The 26,197-nt window shown below is 51.0% G+C and overlaps 1 protein-coding gene across 6 annotated transcripts; it reads left to right on the forward strand.

The window, feature by feature from the left end:
- The first annotated feature begins 1,120 nt into the window (after positions 1-1,120).
- Positions 1,121-25,626, forward strand: NACC2 (NACC family member 2). Of its 6 annotated transcripts, none has more exons than XM_039730776.1 (6): positions 1,121-1,141; positions 11,742-12,665; positions 20,509-20,676; positions 23,274-23,379; positions 23,661-23,758; positions 25,015-25,626. In XM_039730776.1, exons 2-6 carry the CDS (start codon positions 11,804-11,806, stop codon positions 25,512-25,514), a joined length of 1,734 nt encoding a protein of 577 aa, XP_039586710.1. In that variant the 5' UTR covers positions 1,121-1,141; positions 11,742-11,803; the 3' UTR covers positions 25,515-25,626. The 6 variants fall into 6 exon arrangements, with proteins under 6 accessions (XP_039586710.1, XP_039586709.1, XP_039586708.1 ...); XM_039730775.1 differs by lacking the exon at positions 1,121-1,141 and adding an exon at positions 3,910-3,952; XM_039730774.1 differs by lacking the exon at positions 1,121-1,141 and adding an exon at positions 3,969-3,989.
- Positions 25,627-26,197: the final 571 nt, after the last annotated feature.

A 26,197-nucleotide genomic window follows, 5' to 3' on the forward strand; every position in this document is an offset into this window, starting at 1 on the left:
AGTCCCACGAGGCACTGCCAGCACCACACAGTTCCCCAGGATCCTTTTTGGGCAAGCAGGTGAATTTCCCATAAAAAGGGCTGATATTTGGGATGTGTCTGGAGGGAGCACAGGGCTCACTGCTGCCAAACCTTTCCATGGCAGGAGTGGAATGGGGTCTTGAGCCTTTCCCACAGGACTGGTGCCTCACTGAGGGGCAGCTCCTGCCTCTGAGGGCTCTTCCACGTTCCAGGAGAAAACACAGCAGAGGAGAACACCCTGTGCTGCCTCTGCCTGCTTTTGGCACATGGTGAGCAGGAATCGTCTGCTCCTTTCTGGACACGGAGCTGCTGAGTGCCAGCACCCCAAAACTTCCCTCATTAAACCTTGGGAATGAGCAGCTCGCAGCCCCAGGGCCTTTCTCCTTCCCTCTCCCAAATCCGAAGCCCTGACCTCCAGCCAGCCCAATTAGCACAAGTTCAGATTTGAGCTGATGTTTCAAATTTACCTCCTTTGCCTGAGATCAGCTTTCCCAGGCACCCCGGAGCAAAAGGCTCCTGATGTTCCTCCAGAGACCAAGGTTAAATGGGCAGCTGCAGCCCAGCCCCCTGGGAAGGGCAGGGCAGGTTTTTAGGGATGCTTTTGGGGAGATGGGCTGGCACTGGGGGAATGCTGCTGGGTCCCTCACCAGGGCTGGGGCTGGGATGTGTCAGCTCCTCTTTAAAACAGACAGCGTGAGCCCCTTTGATTTTCTTTTTAAAAATAATTGGGTTTGTGAGCATGATTGGGGGGGGGGGTGTGTTTAAAAGATTTTTAACTGAGAGCCAGCAAATTTAATATTTTCTGTGTCTTGGCTGTGTTGTGATTTACATTTGATTTTAAGGCATAATTAGAAATGCAAGTGGAGCGCTTTGTGTTTTACCTCTGCTCCAACTATTTATGGCATGATATGCAAATGAAGCAAGCTATGAATATTAAAGATTAGAGTGTGTTACAAAGTATCACTGCCTTTAATGAGTTGGGTAATGGGCACAGGCTTTGGAACATGGAGGTGTTGGCTGCCGTGTGCCGGCTCGGCGCTCCGCAGCTCCGGCTTTGGTTGCATCCCAGGAGAGCAGGGCTGGGATTTCAAGGCTCTCCAGCCCCTGCTCGGCTGCAGTAGGTAGGTGAGATTCCCCAGCGTTCCCATGACAAAGGAGGCTGCAGCTGAGGGCTGCTGATGGATTATTTCACGGAGGCTGTTGCAGTTCTTGTCTAGGTCAATCCGTTTCGTCTGCGGCAGCGCCACAGACGGATGCGAGCGCTCGCCGACCTTTCAAGGTGCTTTGCAGCCATGGGAGGGAATCTTAAACACGCTCCTGCCAAAATGGAGCTGCTGCTCCCCCGGCACAGCCACCCCAAGAAATTCCTTCAGCTGCTCCTCCAGGATTGGGCTCGGCAGCAGGGAATGGTTTGGGGGGTTATTGACACGTCTGAAGGAACATCTTATCCACTGGAGAGCAAGGGGTGGAAGGGGCTCCTTGGGTTAACCCCTTCTGGGTGGGGGAGTCAGGACAGCCTGGCTTGAGCTCTGAATTTAGCCTGGTTTGAGCTTTAAATCAGTAACTGGGTTTAGTTATAAACCGGCAACTGGTTTTAGCCCTAAATCAGTTACTGGTTTTTACCCTAAATCAGTAACTAGTTTTAACTCTAAATCACTAACTGGTTTTAACTCTAAATCACTAGCTGGTTTTAACCCTAAATCACTAACTGGTTTTAGCCCTAAATCACTAACTGGTTATAGCTTTAAATCAGTTACTGGTTTTAGCCCTAATTCACTAACTGGTTTTAGCCCTAAATCTCTGACTGGTTTTAGCCCTAAGTCAGCCACTGGTTATAGCTTTAAATCAATCACTGGTTTTAACTCTAAATCACTAACTGGTTTTAGCCCTAAATCACTAATTGGACTTAGCTCTAAATCAGTGATTTTATCTCTAAACCAGTGCCTGATCTTATCTCTAAACCAGTGCCTGGTTTTATCTCTGAAGCAGCCTCAAGAGCTGTAAAAGAGGAAGGGGGCTGTGCTTTGGGGTGCACTCAGAGGCTCCATCCAGGGCTGCCCTGCAGAACCAGCTCTGCTGGGCTCCCTGCAGGGTGCAGGGGATGCTGGGGGGCTGCAGGAGGGGGGAAAGCCCTGCCAGATACGGAAAGCAACGGATTTTATTCCAAATGGGGCTTGGGGAGGGTGGGCGGTGGGGAGGGAGAATGAAGCATGCCCCAGGGAGCGTGCTTTTCAGATTTGAGGTATTTAAATTACAAATTTTGATGAGGAAGATTGTCAGCAGTATTCAAAACAGTGCTTAAATTCTTTTGAAACACTGTCGAGCTGTGCTGTGGCAGTTGAAAAGTTTGGCACACAAGAACTTGGCCCAGAAGTTGCTGCTTGGGTTTTTTTCCTTTAAAACTCAATTCATCTGTATTCAAGTATCCCACATGCTTAAGGAAAAATAACCCCACCAGGCTCATACTGGTTTGAGACAGACCCTTGCCTGCAGAAGTGATTGATCTCTAATATTAGAGGGTTCTGTGCTGGTTAATCAGCATTAATAAGTATTTATACTTGGAAAGAAGAAGGGGTTTTGCAGTGTTTGTGTCTGCTCATGAAAACAACCAGCAAACTAAACTGGGGTTTGGCATTTTTTGTGTTTCACTGGATTATGAGTCCATGTGAATTAGAGCTATTTATATTTTTGGGGGTTGGTCAGGGACCAGCTCAGGTCGTGAGCACTGGGGAGATTTTCTCACTCCAGCCTCTGACCTCTCTCTGCTGCAGAGATTAAAAAAAAACCCAGATTTTAGGGGGCTCTCCCAGCAGCTCAGAACTTGGCAGATGTTGGTGGACATCATTTAGCATATAATATATATATATATAAAAGCAATATATTGATCATACATCATCTATATTGTAATATTTCATGTAGATAATAATCAGCAGTGCATGTACAATACAATATTCTGGGCTGCAGCATTGTCTGGGGGTGTTTCAGGGTGTGATGCAGAAATAGTCACATTCTGAAGCTTTGGGCACAGTTTGTTGCCCCCAGTGAGGGGTTTTGCTGCAGGAGGAGAGGAGGCAGAAAGGAAAAATCAGTGTTGAGGCTCCTGTACTCGATGCTCCTGGGAGCAGGGATCAGTCTGGGAGGGTTTTCCCCCCAGGGAGACAGGGAATTCTTTGCTGGACTGCAAGCAGTAAATGCAATATATTAAAAAAAAGCAGATTTTCAGCTTTGCCTCCATCTGCCTGGGCAAAGTGGGTGTCAGGCCACCTCGTGTCACCAATTTTGGATTTCTCAGGGGTTTTGCTGGGTGACCAAGCCCCTCATTTTTGAAGAGCCTCCTGTGCAGGGTCATATTTGCCTGTCTGAGCCCAGAAGCTCAGAGTTAAATTTCTGCAGTCTCTAACTTCCCTTGTCTGCAAGCTTCTATTTCCATTAAAGATCAAGCTCAGATGCAATTGTAGCTTTGCTTTATTGAGTATTAAAAGTTTAATGCCTAAATGTCTCCCTTCACCAGAACTTTTTGGCAGCCCTGAAATTCCTACAAAAACACAGAGATCCCAATTGCTGCATGGGCTCAGCTGCCCTTGAAGGGTTAATTATACCATGTCCTTTTTTTTTTTTTAAGCAGGGAGAATAAGCTGTAGCCAAAAGTAAAAGTCATTAATTTTAAGACAGAGATGTAAGCAAAGTTTCCTTCCCCTCTGCAGGTTGGTCAGGGTAGGCTATGCAGTAATTGAAAAGTAAAGGCAATTGAATTACAGGCTCCTGTCCAAACCGAGTGCGATTTCTTCTTCTTCTTCTCTTTTTTTTTTTTTTTACAACCTCCATTGCATCAGAACTAGGCAGTATTCCTGATGTTCTCATGTGTGTTAATGCTGACTCACAGACTAACTTGCACAAGAAAAAAAAACACACAGGCAGCTCCACCATACTAGGTAATGAGCTCTAGCGAGAAGCAGCGTCTGATGTTTTGTAAGCTTTTTTTAATTGACCTTTTAAGATATTTACTTTATTTTAAAGCTTTCTGTTCCGTAGTGGCACGGTGCTAGGACTGAGTCATGCATGTTATATATTGCTAGCTCTGCTGTTGTGTACTAGGAGTGAGGAGAATAGGATTCAGCATGGCACTTGTCTTTTTTGATGTGTTACGGATGGGAATTAGTGCTTGTGGTGGGATGCTGCAGGCAGGGTGATGGGGTGCTCTGTGCTTTCCTGTGGCCGTAACTTACTCGGGGTCTTGACTTTTTATTAGGTGGCAAAATACTCCGTTCTGCAGAATAATTGTATTTTCTAGCCATGTCTCTCCCTTCTCCCTTCCCCTTGCAGCAATCTGAGAGGAGGAAAAAAAAAAATTAAAATGTTGCATTTTCTATTTTTGCTTCTCTTTGCTTTGAGAGCTCTTAAGATCAGTGTTAGGGAAGGGGGAAAGGAAAAAAAAAAAAAGCCTAATTAAATAATAATGGCAAAACCACGCTTTGCCTTGGCTGAATGACGGCACTTTTTGGAGCTGCCGGGTGGGTGACCTCGAGGAGCCGCGGTGCACCCGGGCTGCCGGTGACTCACCTTGCAGCAGGACAGAGCCAGCCGGGGCTGCGCTGCACCGGGGCACGGGCTGTGCGGGGCCTGGGAGAGACCCCGGGACAGGGATGGGGGACGGGAGAGACCCCCGGACAGGGATGGGGGATTAGAGAGAGACCCCCGGACAGGGATGGGGGACGGGAGAGACCCCCGGGACAGGGATGGGGACGGGAGAGACCCCCGGGACAGGGATGGGGGATTAGAGAGCCCCCCGGGACAGGGATGGGGATTAGAGAGAGACCCCCGGGACAGGGATGGGGGGCGGGAGAGACCCTCGGGAATGTGCAGGGGGATTGGGGAGAGACCCCCGGGACAGGGATGGGGGATTAGAGAGAGACCCCCGGGACAGGGATGGGGGACTGGGAGAGACCCCCGGGACAGGGATGGGGGATAGGGAGAGACCCTCAGGGATGTGCAGGTGGACTGGGGAGAGACCCTCAGGACAGGGATGGGGGACCGGGAGAGATCCTTAGGGATGTGTAGGGAGATTGGGGAGAGACCCCCGGGGCTGTGTGGGGTCCCTGCAGAGAGACCCTCGGGACAGGGATGGGGGACGGGAGAGACCCTCAGGAATGTGCAGGGGTCCCTGTAAAGACACCTTCGGGAATGTGATGGGGGATTAGAGAGACACCCTCGGGGCAGTGATGGGGGACTGGGAGAGACCCTCGGGGCTGTGCCAGGGATTGGGGAGAGACCCTCAGAGCTGTGCAGGGGTCCCTGTAAAGAGACCCTTGGGGCTGTGCCGGGGTTTGGGGAGAGACCCTGGGACTATGATGGGGTCCTCACAAAGAGACCCTCGGGGCTGTGCTGGGCACCAGGGAGGGACCCTGGGGCTGTTCTGGGGTCTCCACAAAGAGACCCCTCAGAGCTGTGCCAGGGATTGGGGTGAGACCCCTTGGGACTGTGCCAGGGTCCCCATGAGGGGTGTGTGGGGCTGTGCAAGGGTCCCTGGGCAGAGACCCCTCAGGGCTGTCCTGGCATCCCTGTGGCTGTGCCAGGATCTTCAGAGAGACCCCTCGGGGCTGTGCCAGGTCCCCAGAAGAGTTGCTTGGAGCTTGGTCCCCAGAAGAGCCCCCAGGGCAGTGCCAGGGTCCCAAACTCAGCACCCAGTACCCATCCCCTGGCAGTGGGGCTGCCCACACCTCCTGAGCTGCAGCATCAGCCTGATTTTAGTTCACTTTTCCACCTTTTCCCCCCATTTTTCCCTGCCCAGCCTCCGTGGCTGTAGTTTCTGTGTGAACTTTGAGGGCTCTGGAGCCGTGGTGGCTCCGTGCTGCATGTCTGCTTGGTGGGGGCTGCCCGTGTGTTACTGAGTAATATTTGCAAATTCACTTTCTGCTCTTAATAAGGCAGAAATAATCTTCTTTCACCCATTGCCACTGGCTGCTACACTAAAAATAGGGTCCGTCCGCGCCGCTTGCCACTTGCAGCATTTCAAAAATAAATACTTTGGAGCTGCAGATACCAGTGCTGCAGGAGAGGAGGCTCATTGCCATTTGATTACTGAACTTAACCTTGTTTTCTCCCCCCTGCCAAACGCTGTGCAGGAATCCAGACCTGTGCTCCAGTCCCTCTCCCTTCCCCTCCTGGATTTTCTCACCTGGAAGAGGGGATGCTCAGTTGTTGGGGTGGGGGTGCAAAGATTTTGCATTTTGGCTCCTTGGCTCCCTGGCACAGCCTGTGGTGCAGGGGTGGGGGGAATATGCTCAGCCTAGACCTGAAGTGCATTTTATTTGGCTGTTTATTTTATTTAACTCTTTAGTTTACTGAACTCTATCTTATTTAACTCTTTTATTTTATTTGAGGCATTACAGCATCTCCACTTGGCCGCTGAGTTTGCAGTGAGCTGTTGCATATTTTCCCCTGGGTTTTTACATTTCCTTTGCATAAAAATATGGGGAAATAACCCCCAAACCCTGCAGTGAGAGCAGGGCAGGTGCCACCCCTGTGCCGGGGGGGCTGGGTGGCTTTGGGGACCCCCTGCCCAGTTGGGTGACATCCCCCTGCCAGCCTCAAATCCAAGGGTGGGATTTTCCCCCCCTCTCTCCTCATTTACAGAAGAAAGGGACATTTCCTTTGACCCTTTGGGGCCTTCAAGGGCAGGACTTTTCAGCTCTTTTCTTTCCTGGGGCTTTGGCTGGGGGGGTGAAAGCCTTTGGCTGCTTTGTCCCCCACCCCAGAGGGTCCCTGTCCCTTTGTCCCTGTCCCACCTTCCTGGGGAGCTGCAGGGCTTGGGGGATATTTGGGGGGTTTTGGGGGAATGATTCTCCACCCAGTCTCTCTGTTGTTTGGCTAAGAAAAAAAAGACAATTTAAATACATTATCTAATTATTTCTGATTACTCCTGGGGGAGTTCTGATGGCAGCATCTTATTCTAGGTCGATGCTTTTTTCCTTTGTTGCTGTTGCCTCGCCCTGACCTTTCAGGCCTCAGAGCAGGGAATTAGTTTGGAAAAGAGCAAACCTGCTTTTTTCTTTCCCCCAAAGCAGATGAATGCAGAAACTGAGAATTCCCAAACTCTCCTGGAAGTTGTCTCAAATAACAGCTGCATTTTTTATGAACATCTTGTGACAAAGGCTATGACTTTACAAAAATCAGGCAGAGATGTACAAATTACCCTCCTGGATCCACAGGCTGGAGAAAGAGGCTGCCGTCAGAAAACAAAATTATGTTCTGCCTGAATGGTCACATACGTAAAATGATCAAGGTGGGGGATGTTTGTCTGGTTTTAATCCAGTTTTATCCAAGTTTTCCCACTTGGATATGTCCTGTTGATGGTCTGTCACCTGTAGGACACTCCAGGCCAAAGGGGACTGGATTTTTTGGGGTGATGATCATGCTGGGGGCTCCTCCTGCACCTTGGGACACAGCTCAGCTTGGGAGATGAGATTGGAAAAATACAGTTTGCATCTGTAACTGCAAAGGTCATTCCTCCTGCAGCACAGCTCTTCCTGTGTCAGATGGGCTGAGGCCATTTCAAACCCTTCAAAAGTCACTTGGTGCTCTATTTAAAAGAAAAAATATCATATTTAATAGAGGAATTTTAAAGTTAGAAATTGTTATATTGCATTTGCTGTCTAATCACAGTAGCTTTTTGTTGCTGTTGTTTTTAGGGAATGTGAGGTTTGGTGGTGAGCAGGTTCTCCCGGGCTTTCAAGACTGTTTTATTTCTTCATGTTTTGGGGTTGGTGGTGGTTTCGGGTTGGGTTCTGGGAGGCTTTTTTTGTATCTTTTGGTCACAAAAAGGAAGGGGCAGAGGGAGGAAGAAGGAAAAATTCCAGCAGTTCTGGCTGATGGTTTGTTGGGGTGGTTTTGTAGCTTTCTTGTGTGGCTTTGCTCGTGTTCCTTGATGCTCTTTCTAAACCAAACACTGTTACTTTCTCCCCATTTCCCTGAGAGCTGCATTTTGGGATGCACAGTTGTGTGCAGCATCTTGGTTCAAACTCTCCTGGGAGGTTTCAGCTGAGATTTGCCGAAGGTTTGGGATGCTGGGGCACTTTGTTGCTTCTCTCTGGCTTAACCAGACCCTAAACCAGCCCAGTTTGGTGCTTTTAGGGAGAGACAGGGGTTGCTCCTGACAAGCCTGTTTGTTTATAGAGCAAATTCTAAGTAATATTAATAATTGATATTTATTTTAAGTTTGGCTTGTTCTGTGCTACCGAGCTGTCCTTGGCTGGGTCCGAGGAGGTCCATCCAAGGCCTCCCTGGTGTCTTCTCTGAGGAAGCCCTTCCTGGAAGAGGAGGAAATCCTTCTCCACCCGTGTTCTTCCCATCCTCATGGAAGGATGAGGCTTCTTTAGGTGCCTGAGCAGTGTTATTTTTTCTGTAACTCAGGTTTTCCTCAGTAATTTTCACAGATCCAGAGCAGATCTTTGTTTGCCAGGGCAGATTCCATCCTTTCTCCAGCAGAGCTGGGTGGTGTCATGCCTGGGAGAGCTTTTGGGCTCTCAGGCTTGCTCGTTGTGGTGTCACCTCTGATCTCCTGGCGGGATGTCACCTTTGTCCCCTCTCAGCAGCACCGACCCCAGTGACCTCCTGAGGGGTTGGGGTGAGCGTGTTGAGCATCCCGAGGCAGGGAGCCCTGCTGTGGGGGCAGTGGGGCTCTCCAGGCCCCTGGGGCTGCAGATCCTGTGGCATTTGGGGCAGCCACATCACAGGGCTGTGCTGGGAGCACAGCACTGCCCTGCCCTGGGCTTGAACTTGGTGCACCAAACATCCCTTTGGGTGTGGAGCTGTGAGCAGGATCAGGAGGGAAGGGTCAGGCTGGAGCATCACCAGCCCTGTGCTCCCTGCAGTTATCCTGCTCTGGGGATGTTCTCACCTCTCATCCCTGGAATTTTAACTGTGTGTGACCATCGGAGCGCAGCAATTGAGCCAAGCCCGAGGCCAATGGCACAGGGGAAAACGCTCTGGGCAAGGGAGAAAGAAGCAAAGGGAGGCCCCACCCTCTTTCCCAGAAAAAAGCACCAAACATGCTCAATAAATGCGAAGGTAATTTAAAATCTGAATCCAGGAGACAATGTGACTGGGATTTCATTACTTAAGCAAATGGATTTGCTTTTAGTGGATTCAGCCACAGACTGAAAGAAGCTTTCCCCAAGGGGTAAACATTTTTCCTGCATTTGAAAGGCTTTCTTGTATTGGGGGTTGGGGGATCTGGGGAGGGGCAGGAAGCAGGACTGTGGCTGCCCAAGGAGCACCTTTATTTTGGGCAGATTTGGGCATTCCCAAAGCTGTGCTTTTGGGGTGGGACGCTGGGCCAGGTGGGAAGATGCTGGGCAGGGATGCAGGGGTTGTTGAGGGGATGCAGGAGGATGCTGGGGGCATGTGTGGGTACTGCAGGAGGATGTTGGGACCATGCAGGGGTGATGCAGGAAGATGCTGGGGGGATGCTTGGGGATTCAGGAGGATGCTGAGGATGCAGAGGGTGCTGGGGGTACAGGAAGATGCTAGGGGGATGCTCGGGGATGCAGGGGGATGCTCAGGATGCAGGGGATGCTGGGGGTACAGGAGGATTCTGGGGGTACAGGAGGATGCAGGGGATGCTGGGGGTACAGGAGGATGCTGGGGGGATGCTGGGGGTACAGGAGGATTCTGGGGGTACAGGAGGATGCAGGGGATACAGGAGGATGCTGGGGGGATGCTGGGGGTCCAGGAGGATGCAGGGGATGCTCACCACCCCTGCTCCGTGCCTTCCCCTGGCCGCAGGAGTTAACCAGCAGCAGTGCCAGCTCTGCAGACTGTTTGGAATAGTTTAAATGCTTTGACACTCTGGATGTACTAGATGGCAGGGGAGGCAGTTTACAGCGTAATTCATATGCAAAACTGCACTATAAATTTAAAACCTGTCTCAGTTGCCGTGGCACCACTAAGCATTTCATCAGCATACAGTACAGTATTTCTGCCATCTTTGTTTGCATTGCAGTGACTCATCAAAAGTCTGTCTTGTACCAACACTGAGAGCATTCCTCTGGCACTGATATTTCTCTGTTTTTAAAGCTTCGGTTTGAAACTGGCATTTACTTCAGGTCCCTAATCAAAGGGCTCTATTCATTGCAGAGAGCAGCCTGAATGTTAATCTGCATCCGGCCTATTCATTTAGATGCTGTGCGCTGCCGGGGAGATTTGACTTGGTAAAAGCTTGAGCTCCAGCAGATACAAACCTAGCGCTTGATACTATATTTTATTTTCCCCCTCCCCCGAGCATCGGCGGTCGGGGAGCGGAGCCCCTCGGCTCCAGGGACGCTGCTCAAGGTACGTTCGCTCCCGGCCAGGCGAAGGCACCGCGAACTTCCTCGCTTGGAAGAATTTTTTTATTTTTTTTTTTTAACCATGCAGATACAATTTAATTGGCTCCGAGTGTGTTCCCTTTTCTTCCTGTTACCCCGTGGCCTTGCAGATAGGACTTTTTTTTTTTTTTTCTCCCCTCGGCAATGGGAACAGAGCAGCTCTTTGTGGGTTATTATTTTCTTTCCTGAGATTTTTTTTTAATCTTTCTCAGATAAACTTCTATATTTTTTTCCCCTTTAAAAAAAAAAAAAAAAAAAAAAGCTCGTTCTTCTGAGCTTTCGGTACTAGTTAAACGTAGTTTTTCTCCAGCGTTATTGCAGGCAGACAGGATTTGAAATCTGCTGGACTCTTTGGGGAGGAAGCAGGGGGGGTCTGGGCTCGGTGCATCCGCAGTGAGCGATTTGCTCCGCTGGAGTTTCGGCTGCACCAGCGCTACCTTTGCGCACCTTCCAGCTCCCTTCCAGCCTCTTTTTCTGGGAGGTGGGAGCGGCGATTCTGCCCATGGCCAAAAGGTACAGCTGGCCCTGGAGAGCGGCCGTGCCGGGCTGCGGAGCCGCCTCCAGCCCGGGCTCGCTCGGGGGGTCCTCGCTGCCGGTACCGGGGGCACCGGGCTGGGGCTGGGGGCTCTGCCTGCACCAGGGGCTGGGCTGGGGCTCCCCCTGCCCCGCTCGGGATCCGGGGGAGGAAAATGAGGAGACAACTTGGTAGGCGGCTCGCTGCGGCAGGCACGTTGGTTTGTTTTATTGGGGCTCAAATATCTGGCTTAATTTGGAGATAAGCCTCGTTTTGTTGGAGGATAAATCTGTTGAGAAGGGGTTTAACTGTTGAAATGCTCCCTCTTTCTGGTGCAAATGGGAAGATTGCTTTTCAAAGTGCTTTTTCCTGGGTGCTCTGGCTCCGGCAGAATCCTGTATTTATTTCAGGCAGAATGGCACATTGTTTTATAAATATCTTTTCTGTAGTTTCAACATAGCTGCTGGTTGTTGTGTTTCTTATATAATGCTACCGAGATCTGTCTGACTGCCTTTCGTTTGCTTTACTGTTCTCTCCCATTATCGTTCAGATTTTCCTGCATAAAGTAAAAACCCCCGAGGGAATAAATCAGTGGTGCTTATTTAAACAGACCACAACTTGAAGGAAATCCTTGCTTTTTTGGAATATCCTTTGCCATCCACCAATGGCATTCCCAACGCCGCTCGAAACCATCGATAAGTAATTTTTGTAAGCGATTGCTTTTCCACGAGCTCGCCTTGGAGCCTTTGATGCCGGGTGAGGTGCGTTCCCGTGCTCCTGCCTGCTTTGGTGAACTGTCTAAAAACCTTGTTCCTCTCTCCCCCTGCCTTCTCGGTTTTTCAGATGTGCCCTACTTTGGATATTCCTGCATTGAATGTCTGAGGAGCTCCGGCCGATCCTGAGCCATGTCGCAGATGTTGCACATAGAGATTCCCAACTTCGGGAACACCGTCCTGGGCTGCCTGAACGAGCAGCGGCTGCTGGGGCTCTACTGCGATGTCTCCATCGTGGTGAAGGGCCAAGCCTTCAAGGCTCACCGGGCGGTGCTGGCCGCCAGCAGCCTCTACTTCCGAGACTTGTTCAGCGGGAACAGCAAAAACGCCTTTGAGCTGCCGGGCACCGTCCCCCCGGCTTGCTTCCAGCAGATCCTCTCCTTCTGCTACACCGGCAAGCTGACCATGGCGGCGAGCGAGCAGCTGGTGGTGATGTACACGGCGGGCTTCCTGCAGATCCAGCACATCGTGGAGAAAGGGACGGACTTGATGTTCAAGGTCAGCTCTCCCCACTGTGACTCTCAGACCACCATGATCGAAGACCCCAGCTCGGAGCCGCAGAGCCCCTGCAACCAGCTGCAGTCGGCCTCGGCGCCCTACGTCATGTCCCCCTCCATGCCCATCCCGCTCCTCACGCGCGTCAAACACGAGAACCTGGAGCTGCAGGCCCTGCCCGGCCTGCCCGGCAAGCGGCCCCTGGAGCCCGGCGCCCGGGACGGGCCCGGCGGCGCCGGCGGCGCCAGCGCGGGGCCCCTGAAGCTGTCGCGGGTCTCCTACTACGGCGTGCCCAACCTGGCCACGCTGCTCCCCAACGTGCAGCAGGTGCAGTACTCGCAGGGAGAGCGCACCAGCCCCGGCGCCAGCAGCATCCCCACCACCGACAGCCCCACCTCCTACCACAACGAGGAGGATGAGGAGGACGACGAGGCCTACGACACCATGGTGGAGGAGCAGTACGGGCAGATGTACATCAAGTCGTCGGGAGGTTATTCTGGTAATGGATGTCTCTCTGCTTGGGTTTTCTGCGCCCTCGCAGTGGTTGTGTGGGCGTCGTCCAGCCAGCTTGGGTGGTTTTGGGTTGTTCACTAGGTTTTTGTCTTTGGGGGTTTTGTTTGTTGGTTTTTGCCCACGTGGTGGGCTTGGTGCTGGTGTCCAGGTGTGGCCTGGGCAGGTCTCCCCTGCCATCGCTCCCCACTCTTTAGATGAGAGGCTCCATCATCCACCAGGGTTGGATCAGCCTTTGCTTTTTGGCTGAGGCTGCCAGCGAGGAGCCTGGTGGTTGGACAAGCCCTGTGGTGGTGGCATCCATCCCGAGGTGATGGCTGAGCAAACCTGCCATGGGTCATCCATGGCAAGGGAAGCACCAGCCCTTTGGGCCCAGGGCGAGGTGGTCACTCTGGGAGCTGTCTTCTGTCCTGGCCTTTTAGAATAAGAGTTTCCAAAGAAGTGATGAACGTGGGATATTTGGAGGAAGGGAGAACGTCGACTAAATAATTTCTGTTAAAGTTAACTAGGAGTACCTGCAACAGGAAGGAAAGATGGACTTTTCTCCCCACTGCCTGAAGTGCCCCTCTCTCCTTTGCCAGCCTTGTCCCATACATCACTGTCAGAAAGGGAAAAAGCATTTTTGGGGCTTGATGTTCTTTTATTTCCCCATTAAAAACACAGTGCCCAGAACTAAAAATCCCTCTGCTGCCCTTCCAGAATTTGGGATTAAGGGATGAGTGTGAATCCCTCGATGGGTCTCAGACAGAGGAGGCAGCTTCACTTTGGTGGTGCTTGGCTGGGAGCTGCTGCTCAGCCCCAGGGTGGGCACAGGGACACGAGAGGTCCTTTCCCTCCTCTTCCTTGGGCACACAGCCCCTTCCCCTGGCACCTTGCAGGGCTCAGACCCTCCTGAGGAGCCAGGACGGGTGGGGTGCAGCTCCAGGGGCTCAGTTCCAGGGGGAGATGCCCGCTGGGTGCTGTCCTGTGAGCATCCCCCGTGGAACAGCTCCCAGCACCCCGCACAGATGGAGCTGGCAGTGTCCCACATGGAAGCTCAGCCTCGCAGTGGCCTCCTCGTGGGAGCTGCAGGTGTTTGTGGCAGCAGCTTTGATCCCCAGGAGCTCCCCAGGGAGGGACATCTTCCCACTGGCTCTGGCTGCACGCAGCATCCCCTGGCCTGGAGCTGCTTCCCCTGCTCTGGCTCCTGGAATTGCTGCATTAATGTTGCAAATATTTGAACTCTGGTTCATTGATGAGCTTTCCTCAAAGCCATTTGATTTTAGTCTTCACCAAGGAACGAGATTTGGCAAATAGGACAACTTTTGTTATATAAAACAGGTAGGCTTCCTTAGCACTGAGAGTGGGTCACTGCCACACACTGTCCTGTCACAGCCCATCCCATCCCATCCCATCCCATCCCATCCCATCCCATCCCATCCCAGGAGCTCAGCATCCTCTTGGCACGTTCCCCTGCCAGACAGCAAGCAGATAAGCAGGATTTTCCAAGGTGTTTTTTCACTAGAGGCATATGAAAAGGGGGGAAACGGCGAATTTACTATTTTAATATTAGAAATATTTGTTAGGAGAAGTGGACAAGCAGTTGTAGGAAATGAGCCTCAAAAGCCTGAGTACTCTCCCTGACCTGCTTCAGGTCCCAGTGGTTGGGATGGGGCAGGAGAGAAGTGGGATCAGGGTGGGACAAGGTCAGGGTCTCCTCCATGGCTGCTGTTGGAGCCAGACTGAACAGGAATTGTGCTCTTGCCCACTTGTTTTGAGTTTATTTTGCTTTTCCCTGCTGTAGAGCCTGTGGTGAGTAATGTGGGTTTGCCTTCAGTTATTCCTCAGAGCAGTGGGATCATGCCCTTGGAGTGTGTTTTCCATCCCTGTCACGGGGCCAGTTCCTGCAGGAACAGAACAAAACCAATTCAGAAGGCAAGGACAGGACCAGCCTGGGGACAGTGCAGGCAGCAGCTCTGAGGCTGTCCCTAATCCATGTCGGGCAGGAATCATCCCAGCTGGAAAAGTGAAAATCTGGGCAGCTTGCTCAGGTGTCGCTGGAGATGCTGCAGCCCTTGTGCCAGAGCTGGGCATCCCACAGCCAAATTTTCCTGCTTGTTTTCTGTTGGGAGAACCAGGTGGTGATGCTGAGGCCATGCAGGGAAGAGGCAGGTTGTAAGGCTCTAAATATCCCACATTTCTGCTGAAATTCCTCTCCCCCCATCACCTTTCAAGGGAGTTTCCTGTTGGAAATAAGGCAGCTATAGGTATCAGTCTTCCTGGAAAAGAGGGCATGCAAAAAAGAGATTACAAAAAGTAAAACCTAAGCTGTTCCTTTATGGTTTGGACTTGTAGAGCTAACTGTGTTTTAATTACTCGGGATAAACTGTACCCTCTCAAAAGGTGCAGAATAATGAAACTGTGAGATGGAAGAGAGAAGGCAGCTAATCCTGCTCCTGGCATGGAGATCCCGACAGCCTCACAAAGCCCTGGGGGAGGGGGAGCCCTCTAAAACAGGGATTGCCAAGGTTTCCAAGAGCCCTGTTTGTGAAAACAAAAACAAAGCCAAAGAGGAGCAGAGCCGATGAAGCTCTGAATTTCAGAGAGGGTTGCTGGATTTTTTTTTTTCCTTCTTTTCTAGGCTTTTTTGTTTTCTGTCTGAAGTCTTGGTGCTGGTGAGGGTGTGGTGGGACACTGGTGGCTGAGCTCTTCACCTGCCTTCAGCATCACCCACCACCTTTGGAGGGGTCACCAACCCTCTTATTGCCCCAAGGCTGGTGGTTTTTAATTTGTTTTATTCACCCCTTTTTGTAGCCAGAGCCATTCAGAATTTCCAAAGCTGGATCAGATCCACATCTCCAAATCATTAAGGTTGGAAAAGTCCTCCAAGATCAAACTTTGACCAACACTACCAAGAACACTGAGTGCCACGTCCAGTCATTCCTTGGGCACCTCCAGGCCTGAGGACTCCAAAACCTCCCTGGGCAGCCCCTTCCCGTGCCTGAACCCCTTTTAGTTGAAGAAATTCCTCCTGATGTCCAACCTGAACCTTCTCTGGCACAACTTGAGGCTGTTTCCTCTTGGAGGAAACCTGGGAGAAGAGGCTGGTGCCACCTGCAGTGAGGGACCAGGCATTGGACCTGCAGAAGGACCAGCAGGATGAGGATTAAACACAGGAGGGTCAGGCTTAGCTGTTGGCAGGGTGAAGCTGGCAGAGGGGTGTAGGAAAAGCTGCCTCAGTTTCCCCCCAGGCTCTGGCCACGTTTGGTGGCCGTGCCGTGCCGGGCTGGGAGCACTGCGGTAAAATGGCTCCTCGCTCCATAACTAGGTCTGGTTGTGGAGAACATGTGGGCCTCGAGGACACGAGCGAGACTTAATGAGGTTTCCAGCATCTGATCTGAGGAACGCACAACTCCAGAAAATATTAAACAAAAGCAAAGTATTTTTATCCCCGTTAATTACAGCGTCGTGGGCCTGAGCTGAAGTGGGTTTCAGCAGGACTTGCAGATGCTCGGCGCTTTTCTGCACTGAGCCACGTTCTTGTCAGTCAGCTCTCTGCTGAGCAGATGCAGTTAATTTAATTTTGACAGGCACCAGCGAAGTTGTGCAAGGGTCCGTCCTCCTCCCCTGCTCCTGCTGCACCGGTTTGCAGGGAAAAGGGAAAATCTTTATGCAGCAAATGGCTGGAATGTAAAGGCTGGACTTGAAAGTTATGAAATCCTGAACTGACAAGAGCACACTTCATTAAAAATTCATCTAAAATAGCCATTATAGAATAGTTGTGGTAATTAGCTGAGAGAATAGTTCTCTCTCCTGGCCTCTGATTCCTGACAGTAAGGAAAGAGGGCAAGGAACAACCCAGAATCCCAAATGATGCAGCCCGTGCAGCATCCCGAGCGGAGCCGGGCGCGCCGCGCCGCAGCGACGTAAATCACGGCAGCGACGCCGGGAATTGCAGCGGGATGGAGCAGCTGGCAGGGACTGCAGGGACAGCCACCCGATCCTGCCAGCTCCCCCTGCTCCCCGGGGCCAGCCTGGGCACAGGGAGGATGCTCAGCAGCGAAGAGCTCGTGGATTTTTAGGAAATGAAGCGGTCAAGGGCTGCGCTGGTTATCCGCCAGAGCACTTTGGTTTTTTGCAGAGGGATTCAAACACCTGCAAAGTGCTGAAAGCCTGGCTGTGTGTCTTTGGGGACTGGTCACAGCTTGGACTTGGTGGTCTTGGAGGGCTTTTCCAGGCTGAGTGGCTCTGTGGTGGCACTGCCCATCCTGACCCTGGCACGGTCGGAGCTGAGCAGGGGGAAGCTGAGCCCCAGCCCGGGGGCACTCAGCCTCTGGCCTTTTTTGGCATTAAACTTCCAGCCCCATTTTCCTCCCTCTGAACCACAGATGTTTAATTTTAGGCTGGCAGATGTTTCACTCCTGGCTGAGATCTGAGGCGAAGGCAAGATAGGGGTATTTATAAACCAGTAATATTTTTCCTATACTAATTCCAGATTACCTCCCTGTATAAATAGGTCACAAATCAAAGGGCTGCGCTTCAGCACGTTGGTATAAATGTACTATTTGGGAAATGTAAACTCTCCCCGTTGGGACTCTGTGATGGATCTATCCCGTGGTGCTTGCGTGTGTCCTCTGCTACAGGTTTACATCTGCAGCAGATGCTGGGGATGCTGAGGCTGTGGAGGGAAGATATTTTTGAGGTGGTCCCACTGCCAGTGGGAAATAGGCTGATGGGAGAGAAAAGTTAAAATATTGCTGTTTGAAAAGAGACTTCTGGTCGTGTAGGGAACAGGGGAGGATCATCCACATGTTTGCATCCGTGGTGGAGCAGGTGGAGCTGGGCTCTCCAGCCTTTTCTTCAGGGCTTGAGGTGTGTGGTTACATGCTGGGACTCTGTAAACATCAATTTTTGGGTGAGGATCCATCACTCTGATCTTTCTGTATCTCCAAATCCCATTCCTAAACCATAACCAGTTGTTCCTTACCCACAGGAGCACCTTGGTGTTTATGTGCAGTTTGGAGAACCCAGACTGGTGGGAACTGGGGGTTCATGGCTCATTTTGAAGCCCTGCTGTTTGGGCTGTCAGGAATTAAGGAGATAAGTGGGTGCTGGGGCCAGGTGTGTGCCCAGCAATTGCCAGGCACTGCCCTGAGCAGCCCAAACCCAGCAAATTCAGGTGGGACATGCAGAAATCCCAACGTCACCCAACCATCATGGGCTCAGCACTAAGGTGCTGTGAGGGATCTCTGGAATGTGTTTTAGGGATAAGGAGGACATGAGCCCCAGCATCATGCAGAGCCTGGAGCCATGGAGCAGTTTGAGGCTGTTTCTTCAGCCAAAAAAATCCAGGAAAATGGATATTTCCCATTCTGCACTACCTGTTGCAGCTGCAGCATCCAGCTAAGTTTGGGATAAAAGCATATATCCAAAGAAATAAAATATTCCAGTGTTTGGCTGGCAGCTCTCGTGGCTTCCTCTGTAATGATTTCCTGCCCCTCTCTGCTGGCTGGGAGCTCCTTTCTTGTTCAGGACCAAAACTGTATTTAACAATACTTCCCATTGTTTGCCCTTTCATTCAAAGGGAAGGAGCCGCTGCCCTCTGAAGATACAAATTAATTAGAAGCAAATACTCTCCTGTTCTCCGGAGCAGAAAGGCCAAACAGAGTGGCTTTCTGTGGAAACATGGCACCAAAGTGGCTCTTGTGTCCTGCTCCTTTACATAACTGATTGCTATCTGCTCAATTGAGGTGCCACTGAAAGCCCCAAACCTCTTTTTTGTTTGGTGTTGTTATTTTGTGCTAATGCTTGAATGGAAATAAAGCCCCCAAAATGATTCATGGCCGTGTTTAATAAGAGATTTATAGACAGTGAGCCAGCAGGACAGATGTAACCAAAAGGCAGCAGTGGGTTGAGTTGCACTTGGTCTTTTTCAGCTGAATTTTAGTTTTGTTTATGAAGTATGGTGCTGTTAGATATTGTGGGTGCTTTTGACCTGAGCCATTGGTTAAAGTAAAAATGAAATATTAAAAATTCAGTTTGATAACCTGGGCAGAGCCCTGTGCTGGGGTGGGGTTGTGTAGGTCACATATACAGCTCCTAGGGGGTATATATTTAATTTTATCTCTGAGTAAAATTTTACCTCTAGGAGATGACTGAGGTGTCCCTTCCTCCCCTGGAGCTGCCCTGGTGGCCCTGCCTTGCCAGGGAAGGACAGCAGAGCAGGGCTGGTTCCCCCACACCCACTGTCCCTTCACTTCTGGTTTATTTAAGCTGCAAATATAAGCATTTAATTGGATATGGTCTGTTTATCACTCTTTAAAAGCCTCAAAATAGAGCTGGTCTTTGAGATTCTCCCTCAGTGGGAGCTGACCCCCATCTCCAACAGGATCTTGGCTTGGGAATACTGGGAATATTGCAGCTGGGAATGTCAGGGGCACAGATACCCCGCTGATGACGGGGCTGTGATGGCACAAAGAGTTCAAAACCACCCTGCGAGTTGTCCTGCTGCTGTTGGGTCCTGTCTCCCTGAGCACTACCACCCTCCTGCCATTCCAGAATCCCTCCTGGCGCTCCTCAGGGAGCCCTGAGGGTGGGGATGCCCCCGGAGCCTGCCATAGGATGCCACAGCCCAGCACCACGGGCATGTCCTACTTAGAACACTGCTCCCTTTGTCCCCGAGCCATCGCCCTCGGTTACTGAGCAACAAGTCTGCAAAACTTGTTATTTTATCTGCAGGGAGGAAAAGTGGCCCCCAGAACGCGGGGATAATCACAGGAAAAGGCACCTCTGGAGCAGGGGACTGGGTTTTACCTCAGAAACGCTCCTTGCTGGGGTTCTGCTTCTCTGTGTTCACAGATATTCGAGCACGGAGCTGGGTTTGGGTTTGTGTGTGGCACTTGCCACATTATCAAACAGTTTTGGGGGGAAAAAAGTGGATCATGGCAGAGTTGGGCTGCAGTTCAGCCCTGGTGCTGTTCCCACCGTGTCCTGAAGTTGATGTGCATGGTCAGCCCTCGTTGCTGTCAGAAATTGTCATTTTAAGCAGTCTGGTGGTCTTGGGCTGTAAATGTGTTTTAGAAACCCATCCTCTGTGTGCCCACAATGCCCAGATTTGGAGGTGCTGGCAGGACAGCCCAGTAATTCCAGCTTTTCCATGTTACTGCTTGCTCCTGGGCACTGGTGGGCTCTGGAGATGGTGCATCAGAGCCAGTTGGGAAAATCTGGTATTTTGGCTTTCAAGCTACATCCTAATAACATTTTTTGCCTTGTTGATGGGGGCTTCTTTTGTTACTGAGAGGAAAAGTTGGCCTGCAGAAGGCAGAGGAGCAGAAGCTGGGCTGGAGGTGGCTGGGGGTGCATCTCAGGAGAGGCTCTGGTGACCTTGCTCAGAGCAGAGGTGTCTGCAGGGTCTGGATTGTTCCTTCAGCAGGAAAAACCATCAAGAGAAGTAACGATGGAACTGCTGCAGGTGTTCATCAAACTGGGGCAATTCAGTGCCTGTTTAGAAGCCCTGGTGAAATTCCTGCCTCCCTCCTGGGGTTGTGGGGCAGCAGCTCCGTGTGCTGCACTTGCAGAGCAATGCCAGCTGTGCAGAGCTGTCCATTTTCACAAATTATTAACTCAGGAGAAGTTAAAGCATAATGAGATTCTGAGAATCCCTTTTGCAGAACCTGAGGCTGCCGTGCAGGGGGAGACCAGGGGATTTTTCCAAGCCTTCAGGTGGCACCTGCCCCGTGGGTGGACGTCTGGAGGGGGGAATATTTCCAACTTCTGCATGAAGAAGTCAAAGCCTGACCTTCTGCCAGCGTTGTGACAAGTTCTTTTAACAGTTTTCCCTTTTCATTTTGAAGTTGCCCAAGAGAAGGCAGAGCAGATCCCGCTGGAGAACCGCTCCTGTGTCCTGATCCGACGGGACCTGGTGGCTCTCCCTGCCAGCCTCATCAGCCAGATCGGGTACCGCTGCCACCCAAAGCTCTACTCCGAGGGAGACCCTGGGGAAAAGCTCGAGCTCGTTGCAGGTAGCTTTTCCTTGGAATACCTTTGGATTGCTGCTGTTTTCCTTCTGGAGTTGTGCTCTCCGTCTTGCTGCAGTCGCGCATCTCGTGTGCCCTTGCTGTGTCTTTCTGGATTCTTCGTCACCACTCGTCTTTTGAAAAGTTCTGAGTTTCCTTTAATTTGCTGACAGAAAAATGTGTCATTAACAGGATTTATTCAATTGAATTAATTTAGCATTTTAATTGAATTCTGCAGCTTGTGTTCTTCCTGCTCGGTGTGGCTGCAGTGAGTGTGTTTTCATTTAGAATCATAGATCTAAAAATTCAACCAACCCCCCTCAAAAATTACCACAGTATAAGATTGACAAAGCAGGGGAGATAAAATTTGTGTCAGTGAACAAGCTTTGAAAAACCTGTAAAAGTTTCTTTATAAATTTACTGAGTGGTCAAATGCTGCAGCAGGAGGAGAAGAAGGAATTGGGTTTGGTCCTTTCTTCTGTCTTTGCTTTCATTTTGGGGGGAGTTTACAATACTGAGAGAATTTACTCCTTCTCTAGAAAAGATTTCTGGCCAGTGTGAGGTGGAAGATGGTTCTGTTTAGAGCTGAAGGAGTGAAATCAGGTGGCTGTGCCCAGGCACACCCAGCACTGCACAGAAAGTGTTCAACTGGAGTGACCAGGTCGAATTCCAGTGGAAATAATCATATTCTGCTTTTAGAAGCTTCCCCCAGCTTTACTTTGCAGTGGCCTGGCTGTGGGTTTTTCCCTTGGATGTGGCTGTGTGGGGATGGCTGGGCAGGACATCCCAGACGTGCCCCCAGGTGGGGAGGTTTAATTAATCCCTTTAATTTTAATTGGTCCAAAAAGGACATGTGGCAGCACAGTCCATCCAAATCAGTTCTTCTTCCCTTGCAGTCATTTCTCTCTTGGTGAGTAGCATGATTTCATTTTCATTCTGGAGAAGGAGCCAGGATTTCAGGGGATGCCCACAAAGGTTTGCAGCTGATGGAGGACGGGGCTTTGATGGAAGGCAAAGCACAGCGTACAACCACAAGAATTTATTTTGGATCTGGAATATTCATTTTGTACCCATTTCCATTTAATGTGAGACTTCTTAAAACCATCAAGTGGTGCAGGTTATTTTCACAGTGAGAGCTGCAAATTGGTTTGAGGCAACTCTGCTTGATTTACATTTTTCAATCTGGAAAAAAAGTAGATTAATATCACTAACCGATAGTGGCTGCCTGGTTATTTCTCATTTATTAAAGTGAAGTTCCCCTCAGTGGTGGTTGGTGTTTGCTCTGATGCCTTATCTCTTAAAATACAAAATAAACTCCCCTAATTCCTGTCTCAGACCTGGAGGGGAGGCTTGATCCTGCTGTGAAAGTTTTCCTCAGCTCTCCAAGTGGGAGTGTTTTCCTTTTGTTTCTGGTTTTTCATGCTACAATTGATTCAGCAAACTTGAGCAGCCCTCTCTGAAAAAGGGTCTTTAACAAGGCTTGCAGTCACCACGGCACATCTGAGGGAAGGACTGTGGCTGTTACTCAAAAAAAACCAAAAAAAAAACCAAAAAAAACCCCCTCATTAGATGGAAGAGAATACAAGGAGAATTCCTGGTGAGACGTGGCATGGCTCAGAGATCCAGAGGGATGCTGGATCCTGGGGCAGGATGGGTGCCCTGGGGTGCCAGGGAGGTGCAGAGGGTCAGGCCCAGGGGCTGCCCTGAGCTCCAGCTCCATCCAGAAGTTCAGGGACAATCACCTTCCCTGGAAATCCAGGAGATACTACTTCTTCAGCAGATGTTTTTATATCTTGAGAACAGAGTGTGTTCTGGATCCAGCTATGACCCATTATTTAATCTTAATTAACAGCAAATACCAAAACCCTCTCATGTAAGAGAATGCTTGAAAAATGGGATAACCCCTCCCTGGAAGCAGTGCTGAGGCAGGAGCAGGTTGGTCTGTGAGCAGAGTAAAAAGGTTTGCTATAAAACCTGCTGTAAAGTACTGCCAGACCTCTGGACGTGTCCAGCTGCTTTGCACAGGGTTCCTTTTTCTTCCAGAAAACATCCTTAAAGGCAGCAGGTTCAAAGGCAGCAGTTCCTGTGCATTAGAAGGAAAATTCCCTGCTCACCAGAGGTATCAAGAGGTGATGGGCTGGGGTTTTGGAAGCAGTTAGATCTGTAACCAAGTACCTCTTTTTGTGCTAGATGGGTTTTTTCTTTCATTTCCAGCTCTGTGTTCTACAGTCCTGCACTGGAAAAAAAAAAAAAGAAAAGGCCAAATGGGTTGGGGTTTTCTAGCTTCAGAAAGAATAAATAATCTGATCTGTACATATCAAATCACAGTGTAAGCCTTGCACCGTGTGCATTGGTGAGAAAATAAGAATCCTTTCATTTGATTCCCATAGACTTCCTGTCTGTACTGATAAAATTAGGAGCTGTTATTGCCTGGGACTTGCCAAGGCCCCAAGGATTTGTCAGGATTTTGCAGAAATCCCTCTGTCCTTGTTGGATTGGTGAAGAGGAGGTTCCCACCAGCGAGGAGGAGCCGAGGGTGGCTCAGGGGTGGCTCTGGGGCTGTGTCAGGGCTCATTTTGGGTTGTCCCTCTCCACCCTTGCAGGCTCAGGTGTTTACATCACCCGGGGGCAGCTGATGAATTGCCATTTATGTGCTGGTGTCAAACACAAGGTCCTGCTCAGACGTCTCCTGGCCACCTTCTTCGACCGGTAGGTCCCGTCCCACTGCTCCTCCTGCTCTCCCAGGGGATTCCTTCCCTGCTCCCTTCACCTCCCAGGGCTTTAACCCTGTGTCATGAGTGCTTCATCCTCTGCACTCAGCTCTGAGCATTTCCTTAATGATGCTTGAGAACTTTATTCCATTTCCATGCACATTTCATATTCCTCACCTTAAAATCCTGGCGATGCCTGCAGCAGGACCTGAAGGGAGGAGGGCAGGGAGTGGCTGTCCCCTGGCCCCTCTCCCAGGCTCTCCTTTTTCCTCCCCACAGGAACACTCTTGCCAACAGCTGTGGAACTGGAATCAGGTCCTCCACCAGCGATCCCAGCAGGAAGCCCTTGGACAGCAGGGTCCTTAATGCAGTCAAATGTAAGGAGAGGGGTGTTCTGCTGCTGGGGTACAGCATGGCCCAGCCCTGGGCAGGGGAGGGCACTCTCTTGTGTGGTAATGTGCAATTACATTGTAGAAAAATCAATTTGTTTTTTAGTTTGCATCGTTTTTTGGTTGCCCAGAGAAGCTGTGGGTGGAATGTGCTCTCCATCAGCCACTTCCCCCTCAGTCACCTGGGGATACCTGGAGTGTTCTGGGACTGGAGATGCTGGAGAGGGAGGAGCTGAAGGCTGCAGGAAACCTTGAGGGGTGTGGAAAAATCTATTTGCCATGGGCTTCATGTGCAGTGGAAATCACTGTGCTCTCTCACCCTGGCTGAATTCTGGGAGTAAATCTATGTGTAAATACTCCTGTGCTGAAGAACAAAACTCTTAAGCAGGTTTTTTCATTTAGTTTTTAAGATTTGGAAAAGAAATCTTTCCCCTCCCTAATTGTAAAGTCCAGGGGCCTTCCAGCTGCCCTGGTGGATCTGTGGTGTCTGGGGAAGAGGGACAAGAGGGCAGATGTTCAGCAGTGTGGTTGAACATGGTGGAGTCAGCTCCCTGTTAGCAGTTTTATCCTGGAGAGCCCCAACTCTGGACTTTCCAGCCATGGTCCTTCCTGAGTGGGCTGGAAGGGCATTGCTGCTGTGTGCCAGGGTGTGGGGTGGGTTCCTGCTGCCTGGATTTGTCCCTGTGCACAAGGTTTAGCTCACAGTTACTCACCATGGCGGTGCCTTGGATGCTGCTCTGTACCATCAGGTGCTCGGGGGATTGCAGGGCTCCTGCAGCTCCACTGCTGCTGCCTCCCAGGGGATGTGCCAGCAGAGGCATGCTGGGGCAGCCAGGCTGCTGGGCCACGCAGGGCTGGCCTGAGGAGAGGGACAGCAGAGGACAATCCCTTGGGCAAACCCCCAGCTCTGACATTTCCTGCAGCACTATGGGTTTAGGAGCTACTAATGGAGCTGCTGCTGGGGGGTTTGTGGGATCTTCGGAGCTGCTGCTGTGGGGTTTGTGGGATCTTCTCTGTGCCCACCTCTGCTTTGGCCATCCCCACATGCCGTGGCTGTGGGGCTCCCCAAGGAGCGAGGGGCTCTTTTTCATCCCACTCACTGTGCCACACGGGGTGTTCACACCTTCTGCTCTCACCCCTCCAGCTGAGGAGCTCAGTGGGTGAAGCTCCACTCCCAAGAGTCCAGGCTCACCTTTGTGCCTCTCCCCCCGAAGGCTGAGCTCCGTGTCTCCCTGTCTTTGCAGTGTACTGTCAGAATTTTGCCCCGAGCTTTAAGGAGAGCGAGATGAACGTGATCGCGGCCGACATGTGCACCAACGCGCGGCGCGTGCGCAAGCGCTGGCTGCCCAAGATCAAATCCATGCTGCCCGAGGGCATGGAGATGTACCGCAGCGTCATGGGCTCCTCCACAAACACTGTCCCCCTGGAGCAAGACTTCCAGCCCAACGCCGCTCAGGCCTTCGAGCAGCGCATCTATGCAGAGAGGAGGAGCGAGGCGGGGACTATCGTGGCCTTGAGAACTAGCACGGTGAACGTGGAGCTCAGCAACGCCTCCAGCCAGCCCTTCGAGCAGGGCGAGGACGCCGAGGGCGCCGGCTCCGTCATCCAGGAGGCGGCCGCCCCAGACGCCGTGGCCTCGGAAACCCAAAGCACTCCGCAGCCCTTCGAGCAAGGCTCGGGCTCCTCCAGCCGGCCCGAGACCCCCGTGAGGAGGCAGGATGGTACTTATGGAGGGACTTTATAGAGAGAGAGCAAACATTTCATGACCTATAAGGGATCTGTAATACTAAAGCTGCTTGCATGCGTTACTAATACAAAACGAAAAAAATGTGATCAAGCCACTTACCTACTGAACTGCTACTGTTGCCTGAAAAAAATGTGATTTTTATTCTGCTTGTATTTAAAATTTATGAAGGAAATAATCGCATTCGTTATACTGTAAACGACTAGGTCTGTGGCGACCTACTTAAAAAAATATTGGGCTCCTTTTTTGATATTCCTGAGGTTAGTCTATAAGATTGTAGCTTTTTCTTTTTTTTTTCCTTTCCTTTCCTTTTTTTTTGGTTTTTTTTGGGTTTTTTTGTTTTTTGTTTGTTTTAAGAAGGGGAGGAGAAAAGCTAGCCACCCCCCCCCACCCACCACCACCCCGTCATCACCCCATCCATCACTCAGCTCAGAAGTAAAGCCATCGTTAACCTTGTCCTCTAAGGAGAGTTTTGTCACTGAACAGGAAAGCGAGGCGTGTTCGGGTGCAGGTGCTGTGACTGGCCGCGTTTGTCTCGGGAAGGGCTCGAGCCAAGTGGGATGGGCTGGGGGAAAGCGTGGCAGTGACCGTGGCCAGACCCCCCTGGAGGCAGGGGGGAGCCCTGGCTGTTGAGTGGGTGCTGTTGTCCCGGGGAGGATCCTGCAGGGATGGCTCTGCAGGAA

This window comes from Passer montanus, unplaced genomic scaffold, assembly GCF_014805655.1.
Source record: "Passer montanus isolate IOZ18808 unplaced genomic scaffold, ASM1480565v1 scaffold73, whole genome shotgun sequence".
Classification (NCBI taxonomy): domain Eukaryota; kingdom Metazoa; phylum Chordata; class Aves; order Passeriformes; family Passeridae; genus Passer; species Passer montanus.